The following is a 20,059-nucleotide window of genomic DNA, read 5'->3' on the forward strand; positions in this document are numbered from 1 at the left end:
AGAGAAAGGAACCCTCACATGTTGTTGGTGGGAATGCAAACTGGTGCAGCCACTGTGGAAAACAATACGGAGGTTCCTCAAAAAGATAAAAATAGAACTACCCTACGGTCCAGTAATCACACTACTGGGTATTTACCCAAAGAATACAAAAACACTAAATCAAAAGGATACATGCACCCATATGTTTATTTCAGAATTATTTACAATAGCCAAATTATGGAAGCGTCCCAAGTGTCCAAATTGGCAAAGTTTTACACAATTAAATTATCCAGTGTTGGGCATTCTCACCTACTGCAGATGGAAAGGTAAATTAGTAGAGCTTTGCAGGAAGGCTGTCTGACAGTACAGTTAAGGAATTGGAATGCATTCAAAACCTTTGACTAATCAATCTACTTCTAAGAACTTATATAAAGAAAAGAGCCAGTGTTGCATATAAAACTTTATACACTAGGATATTTATTTTAAAAAATTTGTTTTAAAAAAAGGAAATGAAAAAAACCTGATAGCCCCCAAATAGGGGATTGGTTAATAACTTATGGTTCCACTGTGTTGGTGTAGAATCACACCACTAAGCATGAAGTATAAGGGCATATTTAATGGCACAAAAATATTCATGATATGTTAATTTTAGAATGTAGTTTAAAAAATATATGTACTATATGCTGTTAACTTTGTGATAAAACCTTTATACAATGCATAGAAAATGTGTAGAAAAAAACTGGAAAGAGCTTCTGGTTTCTGGTCTGACATGTAAAGAGCTTAGAAGTTGTCACTCCCATTGTCACACAGAAAAAGCTGAAGGAACAACTCTTAAATCAATTAGAAAATTGAGGTCACAAGGCAAACTGCCCTATGTTCTTTTTTTTTTTTTTTAAAGATTTTATTTATTTATTTGACAGAGAGAGACACAGCGAGAGAGGGAACACACGCAGGGGGAGTGGGAGAGGGAGAAGCAGGCTTCCTGCAGAGCAGGAAGCCCGATGCGGGGCTCGATCCCAGGACCACAGGATCATGACCTGAGCCGAAGGCAGATGCTTAATGACTGAGCCACCCAGGCTCCCCTGCCCTATGTTCTTTACTCTGAAATCTGGAAAGCCTGGTGAATACAATCACCACTTCTGGGTCCTGGTAGGAGCAAGGATATTGCTGGAGAAGGAGTATGTATTGGCTTGAGAGAAAAACTTTTTTTGTTTTGCGAGTTTTACCTCCAGGAGCCTCATGAGGTTCTCAGGATGAAGACTGGGGAAAAAATTCCTTCCTGCTCCCGGCACAGGAGGGGAAAAAGTAACCATTCTGAAATAAGCCCAAAGCTCTTTGTTCTCCTTAATTAAGGCCTGCCCTCAAGGGAAATGATTTTACCAGAACTTACCTGATTTGCATTTTATTGGAGTCTAACCAACTGAGGAGAAAGGAAATACCCAACTCCACTAGCCTTCCTGTCTACACTGGTGGAGGAGGGCAAACATAATTAGCACGTTTGAAGGTCACAGCTCAGAGGCGAAGACTCACTAAAAGACTGAGAACTAATCGTATGATTATAGAATGCTTCTCCCTCCAACCCCTGCCACAATTTACCACCACATCGATAGGGCCCTTGTGTAATAACAGGAGATTACAGCTGAAAAAACTGCACACCTCAGATACTATTTAAGAAAGAGTATCTAGGGAAGCCCAAAAAAACAGGAAGGAAATAAACAAGGACATTAGAGCAAATTTTAGCTCTGACATCATAGCTACAACAATGAGTACAAGTAGCCTAATTCCTAGGTAAGGTAACATAAAACCTTGTGCTAAAGGCTCATTTACCTTAGTTTCTTTTATCCAATGGACTTTTATCCAATGCATCATGTCCAGTTTTCAACAAAAAAGTAAAAGGCGGGCTGAAAGGCAAAAAAACACAGTCTGAAGACACAAATCAAGCATCAGAACCAGATTCAGTTTATAGAAAATATTTTGGAATTATCAGACTATGAATTTGTAATAACAATGAGTAGTATGTTTAGGACTCTAATAGGGAAAGTGGATAATATGCAAATTATGTGGGGAATGTAAACAGGGAGATGGAAACTCTTAAGAAAGAATCAAACGGAAATGTGAGAAGTCAGAAACACTGTAACAGAGGGGTGCCTGAGTGGCTCAGTTGGTTGAGTGTCCAACTCTTGTTCTCAGGGTTGTGAGATCAAGCACCATGTTGGGCTCCACACTCAATGGGGAGTCTTGTGATTCTTTCTCTCCCTCTCCCTCGGTCCCTCCCCCCTCTCAAGTAAATAAATAAATCTTTAAAAGAAATGTGGGGGTGCCTGCGTGGCTCAGTCAGTTCATGATCTTGGGGTCCTGGGATCGAGCCCCATGTTGGGCCCCCTGCTCAGCAGGAGTCTGCTTCTCCCTCTCCCTTTGCCCCTCCCCCTGCTCATACACTCCCTCTCTCTCTCTCTCTCTTTCTCAAAGCAATAAATAAAAATCTTAAAAAAATAAAAAATAAAAAAATGTGAATGGTCTATATACACCAATTAAAAGAGACTAGTGTAGTAGGTAAAAAAAAAAAAAAAAAAAAGACCCAACTATATGTTGTCTACAAGAAACCCACTTTAAATATAAAGGTCCATATAGATTAAAAGTAAAGGGATGGAGAAAGATATAGGATGCTGACACTAATCAAAAGTAACTGGGAGTAGCTATATTAATTTCAGACAAAGAAGACTTTCAGAGCGAGGAAAATTATGTGTATGCACCTAACAGGGCATCAAAGTATGTGAGGCAAAAACTATTAGAGCTGCAAGGAGAAACAGACAAATCCGCTATTATAGTTGGAGACTTTTACACCTCTCTATAATAATTAACAGATCCAGAAGACAGAAAATCAGTAAGGATATAATTAAACTGAACAACACCGTCAATCAACCAGATCTCATTGACTTCTATAGAATATTTCATCTAACAACAGCAGAATACACATTCTTCTCAAGCTCACGTGAATCATCCACCAAGATAGACCACATTCATAGGTCATAAAACACACCTTACGAAATTAAAAATAATAGACACTATACAGCGTATCCTCTCAGACCACACTGGAATGAAACTAGAACTCAATAACAGAAAGATAGCTGTAAAATCCCCAAATATTTAGAGATTAAATAATACAGTTTAAAATAGCACATGGGTTGGGGTGCCTGGGTGGCTCAGTCAGTTGAGCTTCTGACTCTTGGGTTCCGTTCAGGTCACAATTTCCTGGTCATGGGATTGAGCCCCGTGTCAGGCTCTGCGCTCAGTGCAGTCTGCTTCAGATTCTCTCTCCCTGTCCCTCCCCCTCTGCTCATCTCTGTGTGCATACTCTCTCTCTCTCTCTCTCTCTTGCAAATAAATAAATAATTAAATAAATAAAATCTTTTAAAAATAGCATATGAGTCAAAGAAATCTCAAGAGAAATTTTAAAATATTTTGAATTATATGAAAATAAAGATAGAACTTATCAAAATTCACAGGATGCAGCAAAAGCAGTGCTTAGGGGAAATTTATAGCATAGAATTAAGATATTAGAAGAAGAAAGATCTACTGTCAACAATCTGAGTTTCACCTTAAGAAACTAGAAAACTAGGGGTGCCTGGGTGGCTCAGTAGGTTAGGCGTCTGCCTTTGGCTCAGGTCATGATGCCAGGGTCCTGGGATGGAGCCCTGCATCGGGCTCCCTGCTCAGCAGAAAGCCTGCTTCTCCCTCTCCCTCACTGCTCCCCCAGCTTGTGCTCTCTCCCTGTCAAATAAATAAACAAAACATCTTAAAAAAGGAAACTAGAAAAATAGGAGCAAATCAAATCCAAAGTAAGCAAAAGAAAATAAATTTTAAAAAACTAAAGCAGAAATCAATGCAAGTGAAACCAGGGAAACAATAGAGAAAAATCAATAACACCAAAACTGGTTCCTTGAAGAGATCCATAGAATAAACCTCTAGCCAGGTTAATTAAGAAAAAAGGGAGAAGACACGAATTACTAATATCAGAAATGAAAGAAAAGCCATCATCACTACTGACCCATTGATATCAAAAGGATAATAAAGGAATATAATGAACAATTCTGTGTCCACAAATTTGATGACTTAGAAATGATGGACCAATACCTTGGAAGATAAAATTCAACAAAACTCACACAAGAAGAAATAGACAGTCTGAATAGCTTGTATCTATTAAAGAAATTGAATCAACAATTCATAACCTTCCAAAACAGAAAGTACCAGGCCCAGATGATGAACTGGTGAAATTGACCAAACATTTAAGGAAGAAATGATACTGACACTCTTCAGTCTGTTTTAGAAGATAAAAGCAGAAAGAATACTACCTAACTCATTCCATGAGGCCAACATTACCCTGATACCAAAACCAGGAAGAGATGTTACAAGAAAGGAAAACTACAGATCAATATCTCTAATGCAATAATCCTCAGCAAAATATTAGCAAATTGAATCCAACAATGTAATGACAAAGCCACAAATTACGGAATTTATTCCAGACATGCAAGGCTGTTCCAGCATTCAAAAATCAGTTAATGTAATCCATCACATCAACAGGCTAAAGAAGAAAAACCACATGATTATAGCAATAGATGCATAAGAAGCATTTGACAAAATCCAACACTCTCCAGCAAACTAGGAATAGAGGGGAATTTCTTCAACTTCATGAAGAACATCTACAAAAAAAATCTATAGCTAACACCACACTCAATGGAGAGAAACTAGGTGCTTTCCCCCTAAGATCAGGAACAAGGCGATGATGTCTCCTTTGACCACTCCAATTCAACATTGTACTTGAAGTCATAGCTAATGCAGTAAGATGGGAAATGGAAACAAAGGGTGTAAATGTTTGGAAGGAAGAAATAAAACTACCTTTGTTTACAGATGACATGATTATCTGTGTAAAAAGTCCTAAAGAATCAATTAAAAAACCGTCCCCAAATTAATAAGCAATTATAGCAAGGTTGAAGGATACAAGGTTAATATATAAAAGTCAATTGCTTTCCTATGTACCAGCAATGAACAACTGGAATTTGTAATTAAAAACACAATACCGTTTACATTAGCACCAAAAAAAAAAAAAATGAAAATACTTAGGTATAAATCTAGCAAAATGTGTACAAGATCTCTGTAAGGAAAACTACAAAATGCTCAGGAAAGGAATCAAATAAATGGAAAGGATATTCCATGCTCATGGATAGGAAGACCCAATATTATCAAGATACCAGTTCTCCCCAACTTGATCTATAGATTCAATATAATACCAATCAAAATCCCAGCAATTTACTTTGTGGAAATAAACAAAGTGATTCTAAAGTTTCCATGAAAAGGTAAAAGACCCAGAATTTCCAACACAACATTGAAGAACAATAAAGTTGGAGGACTGACACTACCCATCTTCGAGACTTGCTATAAAGCTACAGTAATCATGACAGTGTGGTGTTGTTGAAAGAAGAGACAAATAGATCAATGGAACACAATAGAGAGCCCAGAAATAGACCCACACAAACATAGCAAACTGATCTCGACAAAAGGAGCAGTGACATTTCATTGGAAAAAGGATAATCTTTTCAACAAATGGTGCCAGAACAACTAGACATCCACATGCAAAAAAAAAAAAGAATGTAGACACCGACCTTAAACCTTTCACAAAAATAATTCGAAATGGATCAAAGGTCTGAATATAAAATACATAAGTATAAAACTTCTAAAAGATAACACAGGAGAAAATCTAGGTGACCTTGGGTTTGGTCGTGAGCTTTTAGATACAACACCAAAAGCACGCTCCATGAAAGAAAAAATTGATAAATTGGACTTCATTAAAAGTAAAAACCTGCTCTGCAAAAGACACTGTTGAGCGAATGAAAAGACAAGCCACAGACTGAGGGAAAATATTTGCAAAATGCGTACCTGATAGAGGACTTGTATCCAAAATATACAAAGAGCTCTTAAATCTCACACAAGAAAGAAAAGGAAATGACCAACCTAATTAATAAGTAGGCCAAGAGCTAAACAGACACCTCACCAAAGAAGATATCAGGGTGGCAAATAAGTACATGAAGAGATGCTCCACAATCCTATGTCATTAGAGAATTATAAATTAAATCAACACACCTATTAGAATGGCTGAGACTGGAAATACAGAAGACACCAAATCCTGGTGAGGATGTGGGGCAAGAGGAACTGTCATCCGTTGCTGGTGGGAATGTAAAATTGTATAGTCATGTTGGAAGACAGTTTGGAAGTTTCCTACAAAGCTAAACATTGCCATACTATGTCATCCATAGGCATTATTATCTAAGTGAGTTGAAAACATGTCCACACGAAACCTACACGCAAGCATTTATAGCAGTTTTATTCACCATTTCCAATAATCGGAAGCCACCAAGATGTCCTTCAATAGGTAAATTGATAAATAAGCTGTACATCCATACAACAGAATATTACTCAGTGACAAAATAAATGAACTGTCAAGCAATGAAAAGATGCGGAGGAACCTTAAATGCATAGTTCTAAGTGAAAGAAGCAAGTTTAAAAAGATGTCACACCCTATGATTCCAACGATATGACATCTTGAAAAGACAAAACTATAAAGACAGTTAAAAAAAAATCAGTGGTTTTCGGCAGTTAGGGGGACAGAAAAGGGAGGAGATGAAGAAACAGGAAACGGGATATTTAGGGCACTGAAACGATTCTGTATGATACCGTGAAGGTGGATATATATCATTATACATTTGTCACAACAAAGTGCATGCTCATGTGCTTTAGTTAATGTTAATATCTCACTAGTGGTTCATTAATTGTAACAAATGTACCACACTTACCATAAGATGTTAATAACAAGGGAATTGGGGGTGGGGTCAAGAGAGGGTATATGAGAACTCTGTACTGTCTGCTCGATTTTTTTGTAAACGTCAAACTGCTGTAAGAAACGGAGTCTATTAATTTAAAAAAAGGAAAAAAAATGGGAGTGACTTTACTAGAATGTTAAAAGTGATTATCTTCTGGTAGGGGAATTATATGTGATTTTTCTTTCCTCTCTCTGTTTTTTTTAATGTTTTATTAAGGTATAGTTTACATGCAACAAAATTCACCCTTTTTGTAGGGTACAGTTTTGTGAGTTTTGACAGAAGCATTCTGCCACATAGGCACCACCATAATCAAGACACAAAAATGACTCCATCTCCCAACAGATTTCCTCTGTGCCCCTTTGTAGTTAAACTTCTTCCTGCACCCCAGCCCTTGGTAACTATGGATCTGTTTTCTGTCCCTATAGTTTTGCCTTTTCCAGAATGAAAAGAAGTAGAATCATACCATATGTGGACTTTGAGTCTGGCTTTATTCATTTAGTGTAATGCCTTTGAGATTCATCTATGTTTGTGTGCCTCTGACTTTCATTTCTTTTTATTGCTAATATTCCATTGTGTGGGTGTTTATAAATTCATCAGCTGAAGGACGTTCGAGGTGTTTTTAGGTTTTGTAGACCATGAAAAGAGCCATTCTAAACATGTAGGTAGAGGTTTTTGTGTGAATATGGTTTTTTTTTTTTCAGTTATGATGATCATTTTATTGATGTAGATTTTAGCAGGGTTTGGGAGCAATTTACATACAGGTTAATGACATTTGATTAATAATATTTCACCAACCACTTTTTTAAACCTGCATCAGCTGACTGAAAGTGCCAAGGTTCTCATGAACTGCATATATGTTCTCATTTCTCTCAGGAAAATACCTAGGAGTGAGATTGTTGGGTTGTATAGTAAGTGTTCTGTGTAACTTTATAAGAAACTGCCGACTTGTTTCCAGCATGGCTGTACTATTTTGCATTTCCACCAGCAAATATGAGGAAAGTTCCTGTTGCTTCACATCCTCACCAGCACTTAGTATGGTTAGGTTTTTTGAGTTTAGCCATTCTGATAGGTGGGTAGTGATATCTCATCATGGTTTCAATTTGCATTTCCCTGCTGATTAATTATATGTTTGATACCTGTATATCTTCTTTGGTAAAGTGTCTATTCAAATTGTATTTCCCTTTTAAAAATTGGATCATTTCTTTCCTTATCCTTAAGTTTTGAGATTTCTTTACGTATTCTGGATAAAATCTTTTATCAGAAATATGATTTGCAAATAATTTCTCTCATCCCATGGCTTTACTTTTTATTCTCTATACTCTTTTTAAAAAATATTTTATTTATTTATTTGAGAAATAAAGAGAGCGAAAGCAGGGGGAGGGACAGAGGGAAAGAGACAAGCAGGTTCCCTTCTGAGCAGGGAGCCTAACGAGGCGCTCGATCCTAGGACCCTGAGATCATGACCTGAGCCGAAGGCAGACACTTTAACCAGTTGAGCCACCCAGGTACCCCTTACCACTCTTTCAAAGGCAGAAGTCCTTAATTTTGACGAGGTCCTATTTTATATTTCTTTTATGGATTGTGGTTTTGGTGTCATATCTCAGAAGTCTTTGCCTAACCCAATATCACCAAGATAGCCTTCAATGTTTTCTTCTAGAAGTTTTAAAATATTAAAGTTTACATGGAAGTCTATGATCCATCTTGAATTAATTTTTGTATGTGGTCTGAGTTACAGATTCATTTTAGCTCATGTTTTGTATATGACTATTCAAATGTTCCAGCGGCATTTATTGAAAAGAGTACTGTTTCTCCTTTGAATAGTCTTTGCACCTTTGTTGAAAATCAATTGACTACGTTTATGTATGGGTCTATTTTTTGACTCGTCATTCTGTTCTATTGATATATTTGTCTAACCTTTTGCCAAAAACACATTGCCATGAAAACTATAATTTTACCTTAAGTCATGAAATCACTTTGTATATGTCCTCCCAAATCTTTCTTTGTCAGACTGTTTTGGCTATTCTACTCCTTTACCTTTTCATATAAACTTTTGAATGAGAGTACCAATTTCTATAAAATATCCCGCTAATATTTGGTTTTGGGTTTCATTGAATCTATAAGTCACTTTGGGGGGAACTGACACCTTCACAATATTGTGACTTCCAGTCCACAAACAAGGCATATCTCTCCATTTTTTAGGACTCCTCTGGTTTCTTTTATCATAGTTCTGTAGGTTTCTGATTAGAGATCTGGCACACATTTTGTTAGATACCTCAGTGTTTCTATGTTTAGGGGGAGCTACTGCAAAAGGTACTTTTTCAAATTCCAATTTTTTTTCAGATAAATATTCTTTTTTTTTAATGTTATGTTAAGCACCATACATTACATCATTAGTATTTGATGTAGTGTTCCATGATTCATTGTTTGCATATAACATCCAGTGCTCCATGTAGAATGTGCCCTCTTTAATACCCATCACCGGGCTAACCCACCCCCTCACCCCTCTCCCCTCTGGAACCCTCAGTTTGTTTCTCAGAGTCCATAGTCTCTCATGGTTCGTCTCCCCCTCCGATTCCCCCCCCTTCATTTTTCCCTTCCTGCTATCTTCTTCCTTTTTTTTTTTTTTTTTAACACATAATGTATTATTTGTTTCAGAAGTACAGGTCTGTGATTCAACAGTCCTACACAATTCACAGTGCTCACCATAGCACATACCCTCCCCAATGTCTATCACCCAACCACCCCATCCCTCCCACCCCCCCTCAAATTCCAATCTCTAATTGTTCTTTGTAGAATATATAAATGTGATCAGCTTTTTTATATTGACCTTGTATTCTGTAATCTTGCTTAAATTCTCTTACTGTTTTTACTAACTCTAAATCGATTCTTTGGGATTTTTCTTGGTAGACAGTCATACCATCTATAAATATAACAGTTTTGTGTTTTATTCTCTAATATGTACGCCTTTTCCTTCTTTTTCTTACCTGATTCCACTGGCTAGGATCTTCAAAGTGGTGGAGCAGACATCCTTCCATAACTCCCCATCTTAGGGAGAAAGCATTGTCTTTTTCCATTAAGTATAATGTTAACTGTAGGTTTTTTTGAAGATGCCCTTAATTAAGTTGAGGAAGGTCTTTTTCTACTTTGCTGAGAGTTTCTGTCACAAATGGATATAGAATTTTGTCAAATGTTTTTTTTGGCATCTATTGTGATGATTACATGATTCTTCTTGTCCAGTTTATTGATATGGAGAATTATGTTGACTGAAATGTGAATGTTGAATTAGCCTTTAATTTTCAGGATAAATCCCACTTGCTCATAAAGTGTCATCCTTTTTATACATTGTTGGGTTTAATTTACTGGAATTTTATTGAGAATGTTTGTATCTATGTTCAGGAGGGATATTGGTCTATAGTTTTATTTTTATTCTTGTAATACCTTTAATCTTGTTTTCATGTCAGGGTCATGCCTACATCAATGATTTAGTTGGGAAGTAATCCCTCTTCTTCATTTTTTCTGAAATGTTTGGTAGAATGTTTGATAGAATTCACCAGTGAAGCCATCTGGCCCTGGAGTTTTCTTTGTGACAAAATTTTTAACTACAAATTCAAGTTCTTTAAAAGATATAAGAGGGGCGCCTGGATGGCTTAGTCAGTTAAGCCTCTGACTCTTGATTTCAGCTCAGGTCGTGATCTCAGGATCCTGAGATCAAGCCTCGCATTGGGCTATGCACTCAGTGGGGAGTCTGCTTGAGATTCTTTCTCTCCCTCTACCCCTCCCCTTGCTCTCTCTCTCTCAAACAAATAAATCAAAAAAAAACAAGATATAGGAATATTCAGGTTATCTATCTCTTATAGATTGAGCTTTGGTAATTTGTGTCATTCAAGGAATTAATCTGTTTCATCTAGGTTGCTAACTTAGGTGGCATAAAGTTATTCATAATATTCCTTTTTTAAATCCTTTTTTAGAATGCTCTCTGTTGTCCCTAATATTGGGAATTCTCATCTTCTCTCTTTTTATCTTTGCTAGTTTTGTAAGAAGTTTATCAATTTTATTGATTTTATTTAAAAAACAGATTTGGTCTCACTGATTTTTTCTGTTGATTTTCTGTCTTCGATTTCACCGACTTCTTTATTATTCCTTTCTTCTGTTTGCTTTTGGTTTATTTTCTCTACTTTTTCTAGTGTCTTGTTTTGAGACTTTTCTCCCTTTTTAATGTAGGTATTTTAGTGATATAAATTTCCCTTTAAGTACTTCTTTAGCCAAATCCCACTGATTTTGATATGCTGTGTTTTTATTTTCATTTAGTACAAACTATTTTTTAATTTCCCTTTTGATTTTTTTCTTCAACCCACAGGCTATTTGTAAGTTACCAGTATATTACAAGTGGTTGTCTCCTGCTGGAACTGTGTATAATGTTTTTCATATTTATACGTTTATGTTTTTATTTTGTTCTTTTTGGAACTTTGTGAATGTTTTCCAGTTTTCTACATTAAGTATGAATTACTTTTCTAAAAAGAAAATAATTAACATAAAATAATGCTCTACATTTTGCAGTACTTTACAATTTACAAAGAATTTCAATTAATCCTCCAAACTCTGCTTGAGAAACAGATAATCTACATTTCACAGGTGTTGAAAACTGAGATTGACAGTTTATTTTTTATTTTTATTTTTTATGTTTTAATTTTTTATCATTGTTTTGAGGGGGGAGGGACAGAGGGAGAGGAAGAGAGAGAATCTTAAGCAGACTCCACTCTGAGGGCAGAGCCCGATGTGGGGCTTGATCCCACAACCCTGAGATCATGAACTGAGCTGAAATCAGGAGTCCAGTGCTTAACCGACTGAGCCACCCATGCACCCCTATTTTAAAATTTTTTTTAGATTGACAGTTTCAATGATTAGCTCAATGCCACACAGCTAGAATTGGTTAGAATTCAAACCCAGATTTTCTGACTCCCAGTTCATCGTTCTGAAGAAGTTGGAAATCAAGATTTGAAAAGTAAATTGGAATTTATCTTGCAGGTCGCTGGAAAAAATCACCGAGGGTCTTTGAAGCAGTGAGTGACTTGAGACAATGATCTCAGTGTAGTTTTAATCTGAATCTCTGATTACTAGTGAGGTTGAACATCTTTTCATGTTTGTTGCCTGTTTCCCATTTCTTCTTCCCTCAAATTGTTATTCATGTCCTGGATAAATAGATAATTTTTCTGTTGGGATTGGTTGGTATTTTACTTATTAATTTAAATGATGAGAAAAGGTTCCCGATTCTGATACTTCATTGGTTGGAAATATCTTCTCCCTTGGGGCACATGGGTGGCTCAGTCAGTTAAGTGTCTGCCTTCAGCTGAGGTCATGATCCCAGAGTCCTGGGACCGAGTCCCATGTTGGGCTCCCTGCTCAGTGGGAAGTCTGCTTCTCCCTCTGACCCTCCCCCCTCTCGTTCTCTCTCTTTCATTCTGTCTCTCAAATAAATAAATAAAATCTTTAAAAATATATATCTTCTCCCAGTTTCTTGCTTATCTGCCTTTTCTTTATTTTAAAATTTTGATCATCAGGGAAATGTATACTGGAGAGTGGGGGAAACTAATGTGTTTGCTACAAGAAGAGTCTAGTTTGCTTTGACCTTGTGTGATTGGGAAGCAGTGGATAGATGAGGATGGGATTCGAAGGCGAATCACATGGTTTGGAGATTCATTTATCAGTCGTTTGCTAATTGATTACATTTATTGGCCACGGTGTGCTAGACCATGTGATAAACAGAGAGTTCCGAATAAATGTTGCCTGATTTTGAGGGACTTTTACTTTGATGGAGACATAAGATGTGTAAAGGAATGCAAGTAACATAGTATGTGCTCAAGGAACTGTGGCACAAGATAAGCTGTGGTTATCAAAATTTCTGTTCATCAAAGGGGAGGGAGGCATTGCTTTTGAGTAAATTGGGAGTCGTTTACAGAAGAACAAGTCTGTAAGTTGAGGAGAGCAAGGACTGTGGGTATTTTTGCTCACCATTTTATTCCCAGCAGTCAGCAGAGTGCCTGACAAATAGTAAGTGCCCAAATATTTGTTTCATGATTGAATGATATTAGCACGCATGGGCAAAAACCATTTATAGGAACTTAACACAATGTGTTTAGTTCATTACTCCTACACCACCCCTGGGCAGCTCGGAGAAAGATAGATCAGCATTTCAGACCTTAGCTTGCATTTCCACAGCAAGGGAGCACAGCCTTTTCCAGCAGGACACACGACGTGCTCCCTTATCTTACCATTGTTAACAGAGCAGTCACCAAGACCTTGGCTTCACTCGGGCAAAGCTGGGTTTGACTCTCCTGTCAGTTACTTACTGGTTATATGACTTGATTTCCCTCATCTGTGAAACAAGACTCACAGTGGTGTCTACCGTACTGGGTCATTGTAGGACCGAATAAGCGTAGCATGTGAAACACTGAGCCCGTAGTAGGTTCTGGAAACATTCCCTATGCCTCTGCTCTTGATGTAACACGAAAACAGATGGAAAGTGTGATTGCCTTTAGATTTGATGACTTTGTCTGTGGCGTCTAACAGGCATATTCTCCATCTCCTTCCTCACAGATTCAGAGACATACTGTGTGTTTCAAGACAAGAAGTACAGAGTGGGCGAGAGATGGCATCCTTACCTGGAACCTTATGGGTTGGTTTACTGTGTCAACTGCATCTGCTCAGAGGTACAACGTGACACCCAGTTTGCTCCTCGGCGTGCAGAGGTGCTTCCAGTGCCCAGATGGCTGGGAAGCAGGGGTGGTGAAAGCCTAAGAGAAGATAGGAAGCAGCTTGTCAGGAGAAATAAATGTCTCCTGACTCTTTCCTCTTGTTGCCGTTTGGCTTGACTTTTTTGTGGGATCTCTAAGTATTTGCTATGGACAGATATTTATGGTCTCCTAGCCAAATGATGTGGGCCATGGTAGGAGAAGGTAGAATAGTTTGATAGTGGGAGTAGGGGAACAGAGCTCAAAGTAATGCCTGGATTATGGACAAAATTGTTTTTGAAGATCATTTTCAAGGCTGGCCTTTAGAGAAGAGATTAGGACAGATCATACAGCGGTTGATCGGGAGAGCATATTTGATGTCTGGGCCAGTAGCGGTAATTAGGATTGAGGCTGCAGAACCTTGGCCTGTACCTGGTAATCATTACAGTTCTCTGGGCTTGGCCTTGACTCCTGACCAGACATCCAGAGGGGTGTTTAGACACCTTAAATGCCATCTTTGCAATAGGCAAAGCAGGTACTCTCATCTTCTTTCCGTGGCCTTGACCCAGGACCACAGCTGTGTTCCATCTTTCTGAATAAGCCTCTACCGTCTTATACTAGGCCTGGGCTTTTCAACCTCTGCTCCATTGGCATTCGGGGACAGATCATTCCTTGTTGTGGGGGCTGTCCGGAACATTGTAGGATGTTTACCAGCATCCCTGGCCTCGACCCACTAGACACCAATAGCACCAATTCCAGTTGTGACAACCGAAAAATGACCCGAGACGTGGTCCAGGTTGCTTGGGGAGCACAACGACCCCTGGTGGAGAACCATTTGGGTAAGGAGGCCTCGTACCAGGACTTGAGAATGGAGAACTCCGAGCATATGGAAAGAATTTTCAAGACCAGCCTCTCGCTTGAGACCTCGTGGAAGAACTTGTAATTCCTCCTTAGTGCCAGGGTAGTATAGAAGCAGTCACTTGCCAGCCAGATTCTTTTGCCATTTAAGTAGAAATTGGGCTTTTAGAATTCTAAGCATGTGGAAACCTAACCTTGAGGCAGTAGGAAGTCATGTTAAGAGGCTCCTGGGCTCTGGAGTCAAGACAGACCGTGTTTCCGACCCTGGCTCTGCCGCCTGTAAGCTGTGTTACATTGGACAAGTTACCTGAACTCTCTGAGATCCCTTCCGCTTCTTTTTCTTTAAAATGGGATAATGATACTGTGTATTTCATAGGATTGTGGGAAGGATTAAATTCACTAATAGGTTTCAGTCACCTAAAACTGTGCTCGGTCACAGCCAACATTCAAGAGATGTTAACTGCTGTCAGCGTCCTCATCATCGCTGTCATTATGGTTATTATTTTTATTCATCTGTTAACTCTAGAACAGAATTCAGTTGAAGGCATTAAGGAGGCATTGGTGTAGGCCTCAGCCAGAAGGAGTGGTTTCTGATGTGCTTTGGTGATTTCACTTCAAGATGATACCACCTGGCTCTGAGGAGCGTGACCCATAAGGAGGCTCTGTGGTGTTTCCAAATGCAACACTCCAAAAACGTATTCTAGAAAGTCCATGAGAAAAGAAAGAGGTTTATGGTAGGGTGATTCAGATTTGGGTAAAAGAAGCCTGCCTCTTTAAATGGCTAGGGCAGGTATTAAGTAGAGCATCTGGGTACTGATTAGCTTCCAAACCTCCTGGTATGACATGAATGTGTCAGATTCTTGACGCAACACATTGGAAATGGACAGCTAACCCTTGGAGGCTGAGCTTTGCCGCCTGCAGGGCAGTGAAAATGTTAATATGACCCCAGTGCCGACAGCTCCTAGTGCTAGGCATCTTCTCTTTCCCTGTCCTCTTTGTCACCCTCTTCCCCCACAAGAGCGTGATAGATACAAGTCACCCTTGCTTGGAAGGAATTATGGATGGAAATGCTAATGCAAAATTGATTTCCAAAGGCTTCCTTTGATCTAACAATGGTTGAGAGCTGTCAGAGCTAGGGGGTCCTGTAACTGTAAGTCGGGCAGGGACCCAGTCACCCCCGCCCAGGCATGCTAGGTAATCAGCTCAATTCCAAAGCTTAGCTTGTTTTCAGAAAGCTTATGACTGAAACAGGAAGTGAGGAGAGAAGTTCCCCCAGCCTGCTGGTCCAAGGCAGAGTTACATGGAATCCAGGACCCATGTGCCAGCAATGTCTCCTTGCCCAGGGGTGGCTAGCTGCTCAGGGGACCCATCGCTCATTATCCCTTCCCTCCTGTGGCATTGGGCAGGTGATCCTGTAATTAGACCAGGCTCCTGTCGATGTGAGCTGGAGCCGGAAATGGTGGAAACACCACAAAGGCAGGCCAGGAGGAGCCTTCCACAGTTGGCGGGAGGCTTTGAAAACCAGAGCAAGAGTGACCCGAGCTTTAGAAAAATATGCCAGTAAGCAATCAACCAACCCAGCAGAGGTGCCAGTGATGAGAAAAGGGAAGAAAATGCTGATTCCATTCAGCTACTTGGGAATGTGTCGTTCACTGTCTGGGTGAATCCCTGCATGACTGTTTGCCAAAGGGGCATGAGCGCAGGTGACCTTTGAGAGACCTCAATTTTTTTTTTCATGGTTGCCTCTTCTCTTCCAGAATGGGAATGTGCTCTGCAGCCGAGTCAGATGTCCAAGCCTCCATTGCCTGTCCCCTGTGCATATCCCTCATCTGTGCTGCCCGCGCTGCCCAGGTAAACCAGATCGCCTCTTTCTTTCCCAGCTGCGGCTCTCCTTCCTCCCACTTCCCCCCAACCCACTCCATCTGCCTAATTCCCCAGAAGGGAAACTTCCAGACAGAAATAACAATAGGACACTTTTAGGCAGCCCACGCTGGCCCCTAAATACTGTTTATAGCCCAAGCGGGGCACATTCTAGGCTCTAATAAGTTATTGGGTACCCAGTAACAGATTTTCATTGGGCTTTTAATCATGTGAAGGTGGATGTCAGTTGGGGGAAGGGAATTGTGGCCCAGAGAGTTTGTGCCATAAACAGCCTCTTCCTGCCATGGGCACCAGGCACGTGTCTTAAGCAATTAGTGCTGGGATTGCATAAATCAAAGGAGCTGAACCAGTGAGGTTTATGACAGTATAAAGCTGCCTGCCCACTGAATTGTCACCTCCTCCAGACTGCACAGTTATTATGTACACATTGTTAAGAGCAAATCTAAGGGGAAGGCGGGCAGAGACTTTTTCACAAGGCTGTTAGGACGTCTACTTTGAGGGTTTGTGGCTAGGGTGTTTGTCTGAGGCAGGGGCTCACTCAGTGACATTTTGTTCACGTCTGACTGGGGCCTGGCTCCCACACCAGGGGCATACAAGCGTGGAATGATGAAGAGAATGCCTGTGGGCTGGACAGCAGTCCTAGGAAAAGCTAAGTGACTGCTTCAGGATCTAGGCAGTAGAAGCCTCGTAGTCTTGTAAGCTGATCCTGTTTCCCTCTAGGATGGAGGTTCTGGAGTCGGAGTCCATGGGTGGGCTTTATGGGGTCAGTGAACCCTTTAAAATTGTTTTGTTTTTGGTGTAACTATGTATACATGTAAATTCCTTTAGAGAGGATCCATAGCTTTATTGGTATTTGTAAAGGGGGTGTACATGACCCTAAAAACATGAAGAACCACTATTCTAGGGCATAGGTGGTGCTTTTTTTAAGTAGTAAGGAAACTTCAGAACTTAGAAGAGAGAAACCAAAAGTGTCCAGGCAGCAATGGTAGGAATGGGGCTAAGAATACGGTTCAGTGAAAATTCAGTTAACATTTCAGTTACAGGAATGGAGGTGTTTAATGGAGAAGAAGCCCCCAAACCATCTTGATCACTACCTTTGTGAACTATACTTTCCTGCATCAGTAAAGACACTCTGATGAACACCGGGGAGTCTTTCCCAGATGGCAGAAGATCATGTCATGTCACACGTTTATCATTTTGAATATTGGTGATGATAATATATGCTTCAAGGTGTGAGAGACTGACTTGGCGTAAGATCGACCTCAAAGTTGGCTTTTGGAATAAATCCCCAAATGAGGCTTACTATTTTTATATGCATTTCTTTGCTTCTTCTACTTAAACTGGATTACAAAGGAAGGATTTGGTAGATGGGAGAAAAATTTCTGGTTAAAAAGGCCAATCTGGAGATTTTTTCCACATCTTTTCCCCCGGAAGTCTCCAAAAGTGGTTTAATGCCATAGGAATTTATCTAAACTATGTAGACATTGTTCGTCCCTGGGAAGGAAGTTGAGGCATGACCCAGACATGAAGCACAGCGTAGAAAAGCGTAGAGTGCAATATGACTATCACCTACCCCAGCTACAGAATAGGAAACAAGTATTGAGAAAAAGGGAAAGTATAAGCCAGCAGTTCCTTTGAGTGAAAAAGAAAGTGATAAAGGAATTGAGATCATAAATAGCAGAAAAGAGAAAATTGTCTTTAAGACTTAAAAAGCCCATTTTATGGAGTATAGAAATAAGCCATTAATTTTCTTTTCCTTCTTGTCCTTGCAGGTCACTTCCTTGTGAGTTCATTTTCCTTCTTGTTAACTATGACCTTTACCAGTTCTTTCTGTGAGCAGTGGTACCAAAGTTCCCTAATCCTTATATGCAAAAATGTCTTTATTCTGTCCTCATCCTTGAGTGATAATTTGGCTGGGCATAAAATTATAGGTGCATGCTTGTTTTCCCTTAGCACTTAGAAGAAACTAACAAATAGTCTGTGGACTTCCTCCGTTTGTGGATAAGAAATCTACTGTTTGATTACAGTTCTTTTGTGGGTAACTTGTTTTCTCCTTCTTCTAGCTTTTAAGATTTCCTCTTTTTCTTTGGTGCACACGATGAAGTGTATCGATGTGTGATTTATTTTCATTTAGCCTGCTCAGTACATGATTTTTTTCAGCCAAAGGACTCAAATTTTTCTTCAGTTTTACTCATTGTTTTTCTGAAAATTACATCTTACCCTTCTTTTTTCTTCATTCTCAAAGTTGCCTTTGGCATATGTTTTTGCAGATCACTTAATTTATCTTCTGTCTCCCTGGTTTTTTTTTAAGATCGGTTTATTTTAGAAAGAGAGAGGGAGGGGGAGCATGGCAGGGAGGGCCAGAGGGAGAAGAGAAACTTAAGCAGACTCCGTGCTGAGTGTGGAGCTTGATACGGGGCTTGATCTCATGACCCTGAGATCATGACCTGAGCTGAAACCAAGCATCAGATGCTTAAGTGACTGCACCACACAGGTGCCCCTATCCTCCGTGTCTCTTAATGCCTCCTCTATTTTTTCCATCTTGGTACACTCCCTGTAATGATATATTACTTCAGTTCTGTCCTCCAATTCATGAATTCTTTCTCATGCCTCCTATTTAGGTCATCTGTTTGGTTCTGTTTGTTCTTTTATTTTCAGTAACTGTATTTCCTCCCAAGTTTTTGGATTATATTTTAAAGTATCTACATATCGCTGTTTTATAAGCTTGTGTTTCTTGGGATCTTATTATTTTCTTTATTTCTTTAAGGTATTGAAGTATTTATTTAGAGTCCATTTTAGACTGTTTCAATGTCTATATACTTTTCAGGTGTGAATTCTCACTTTTACTGGTTTCTTGACAGCTTTTCTTGGTTCTGAGTTTTCCCTTGTTTTCTAAAATCTTTGTTTAAAAGCTCATTGTCTGTGTGTAGGGGGGTTTCTCTTGCATATGCCCTTCCTTCCTGGGGAAAATGTTGTTCCAGGCCATGTAGGTCACTTCGCTCTTAACCGGGTCATATACTAGTGTCTCAGCTTGGGCTCCCTCATGTCTGGATGGTCGATTTCTACCTCTGTTTTCTTGTACGGTGCTAGTCTCTGATAATGATCTTGGACTGGGACCTCAGCTGCAGCTGCCTACCTTGGGCAAGCAGTCCATTTGAGGGCAGGAACCACCTCAGGTGGGCAGAGCTATGTCAGCCCCTGTTTACGTGTGAGGAGTGTGGCCCTAGTCGCCACCTTTACATGAGAAGCCACTCAGAGGCCATAGTTCTTGCCCAGCTGTCTGCATCCAGTCCCAGGCGCCAGTGGACCATATATGGCTTTTGGCCCCCATTTATCACTATACTTTTCCTTCTGTGTTTTATTCCCCAAGGAGTCTCCTTTTGCTTCTGAGCCTGATTTTGGCAGTTTTAAAGTCATATTTATTTATTTACTCACTCACCCATGTGTTTATTTATATCTTTTTTATATAACTGAGTTTTCCATTTCATCCCTCACTCGTTGGTGGGAAAAGAGCAAGGAGTTCTCACATGTGCTCCCCCTGCCATATTGAACTGGAATGCAGACCAGCTATTCTTTCTGTTGAAGAGAAAACAAGAGTAAACAGGTTTAAACCTTCAACCGTAGCAGAGAAGAATGGAGTTTGGTAAAAGGATGAACTTTGGGACACAGTGGCTGTTCAGTCCTAGTATCAAGGACTAAAGAGAATTTTAGTCTCCGTACGGCATATTTCTGTGAGTA

The 20,059-nt window shown here is 39.6% G+C and overlaps 1 protein-coding gene across 9 annotated transcripts in view; it reads left to right on the plus strand.

Moving 5' to 3' along the window:
- CHRDL1 (chordin like 1) overlaps positions 1 to 20,059 on the plus strand; it is a 112,689-nt gene that overhangs the window by 16,615 nt on the left and 76,015 nt on the right. For all 9 annotated transcript variants that reach the window (XM_078065196.1, XM_078065191.1, XM_078065195.1 and 6 more), the window contains exons 3-4: positions 13,449 to 13,561; positions 16,198 to 16,291. In XM_078065196.1, coding sequence (XP_077921322.1) covers positions 13,449 to 13,561; positions 16,198 to 16,291 — 207 coding nt within the window. The remainder of the gene's footprint in view (positions 1 to 13,448; positions 13,562 to 16,197; positions 16,292 to 20,059) is intronic.

Source organism: Halichoerus grypus, chromosome X (genome assembly GCF_964656455.1).
Source record: "Halichoerus grypus chromosome X, mHalGry1.hap1.1, whole genome shotgun sequence".
Lineage (NCBI taxonomy): Eukaryota > Metazoa > Chordata > Mammalia > Carnivora > Phocidae > Halichoerus > Halichoerus grypus.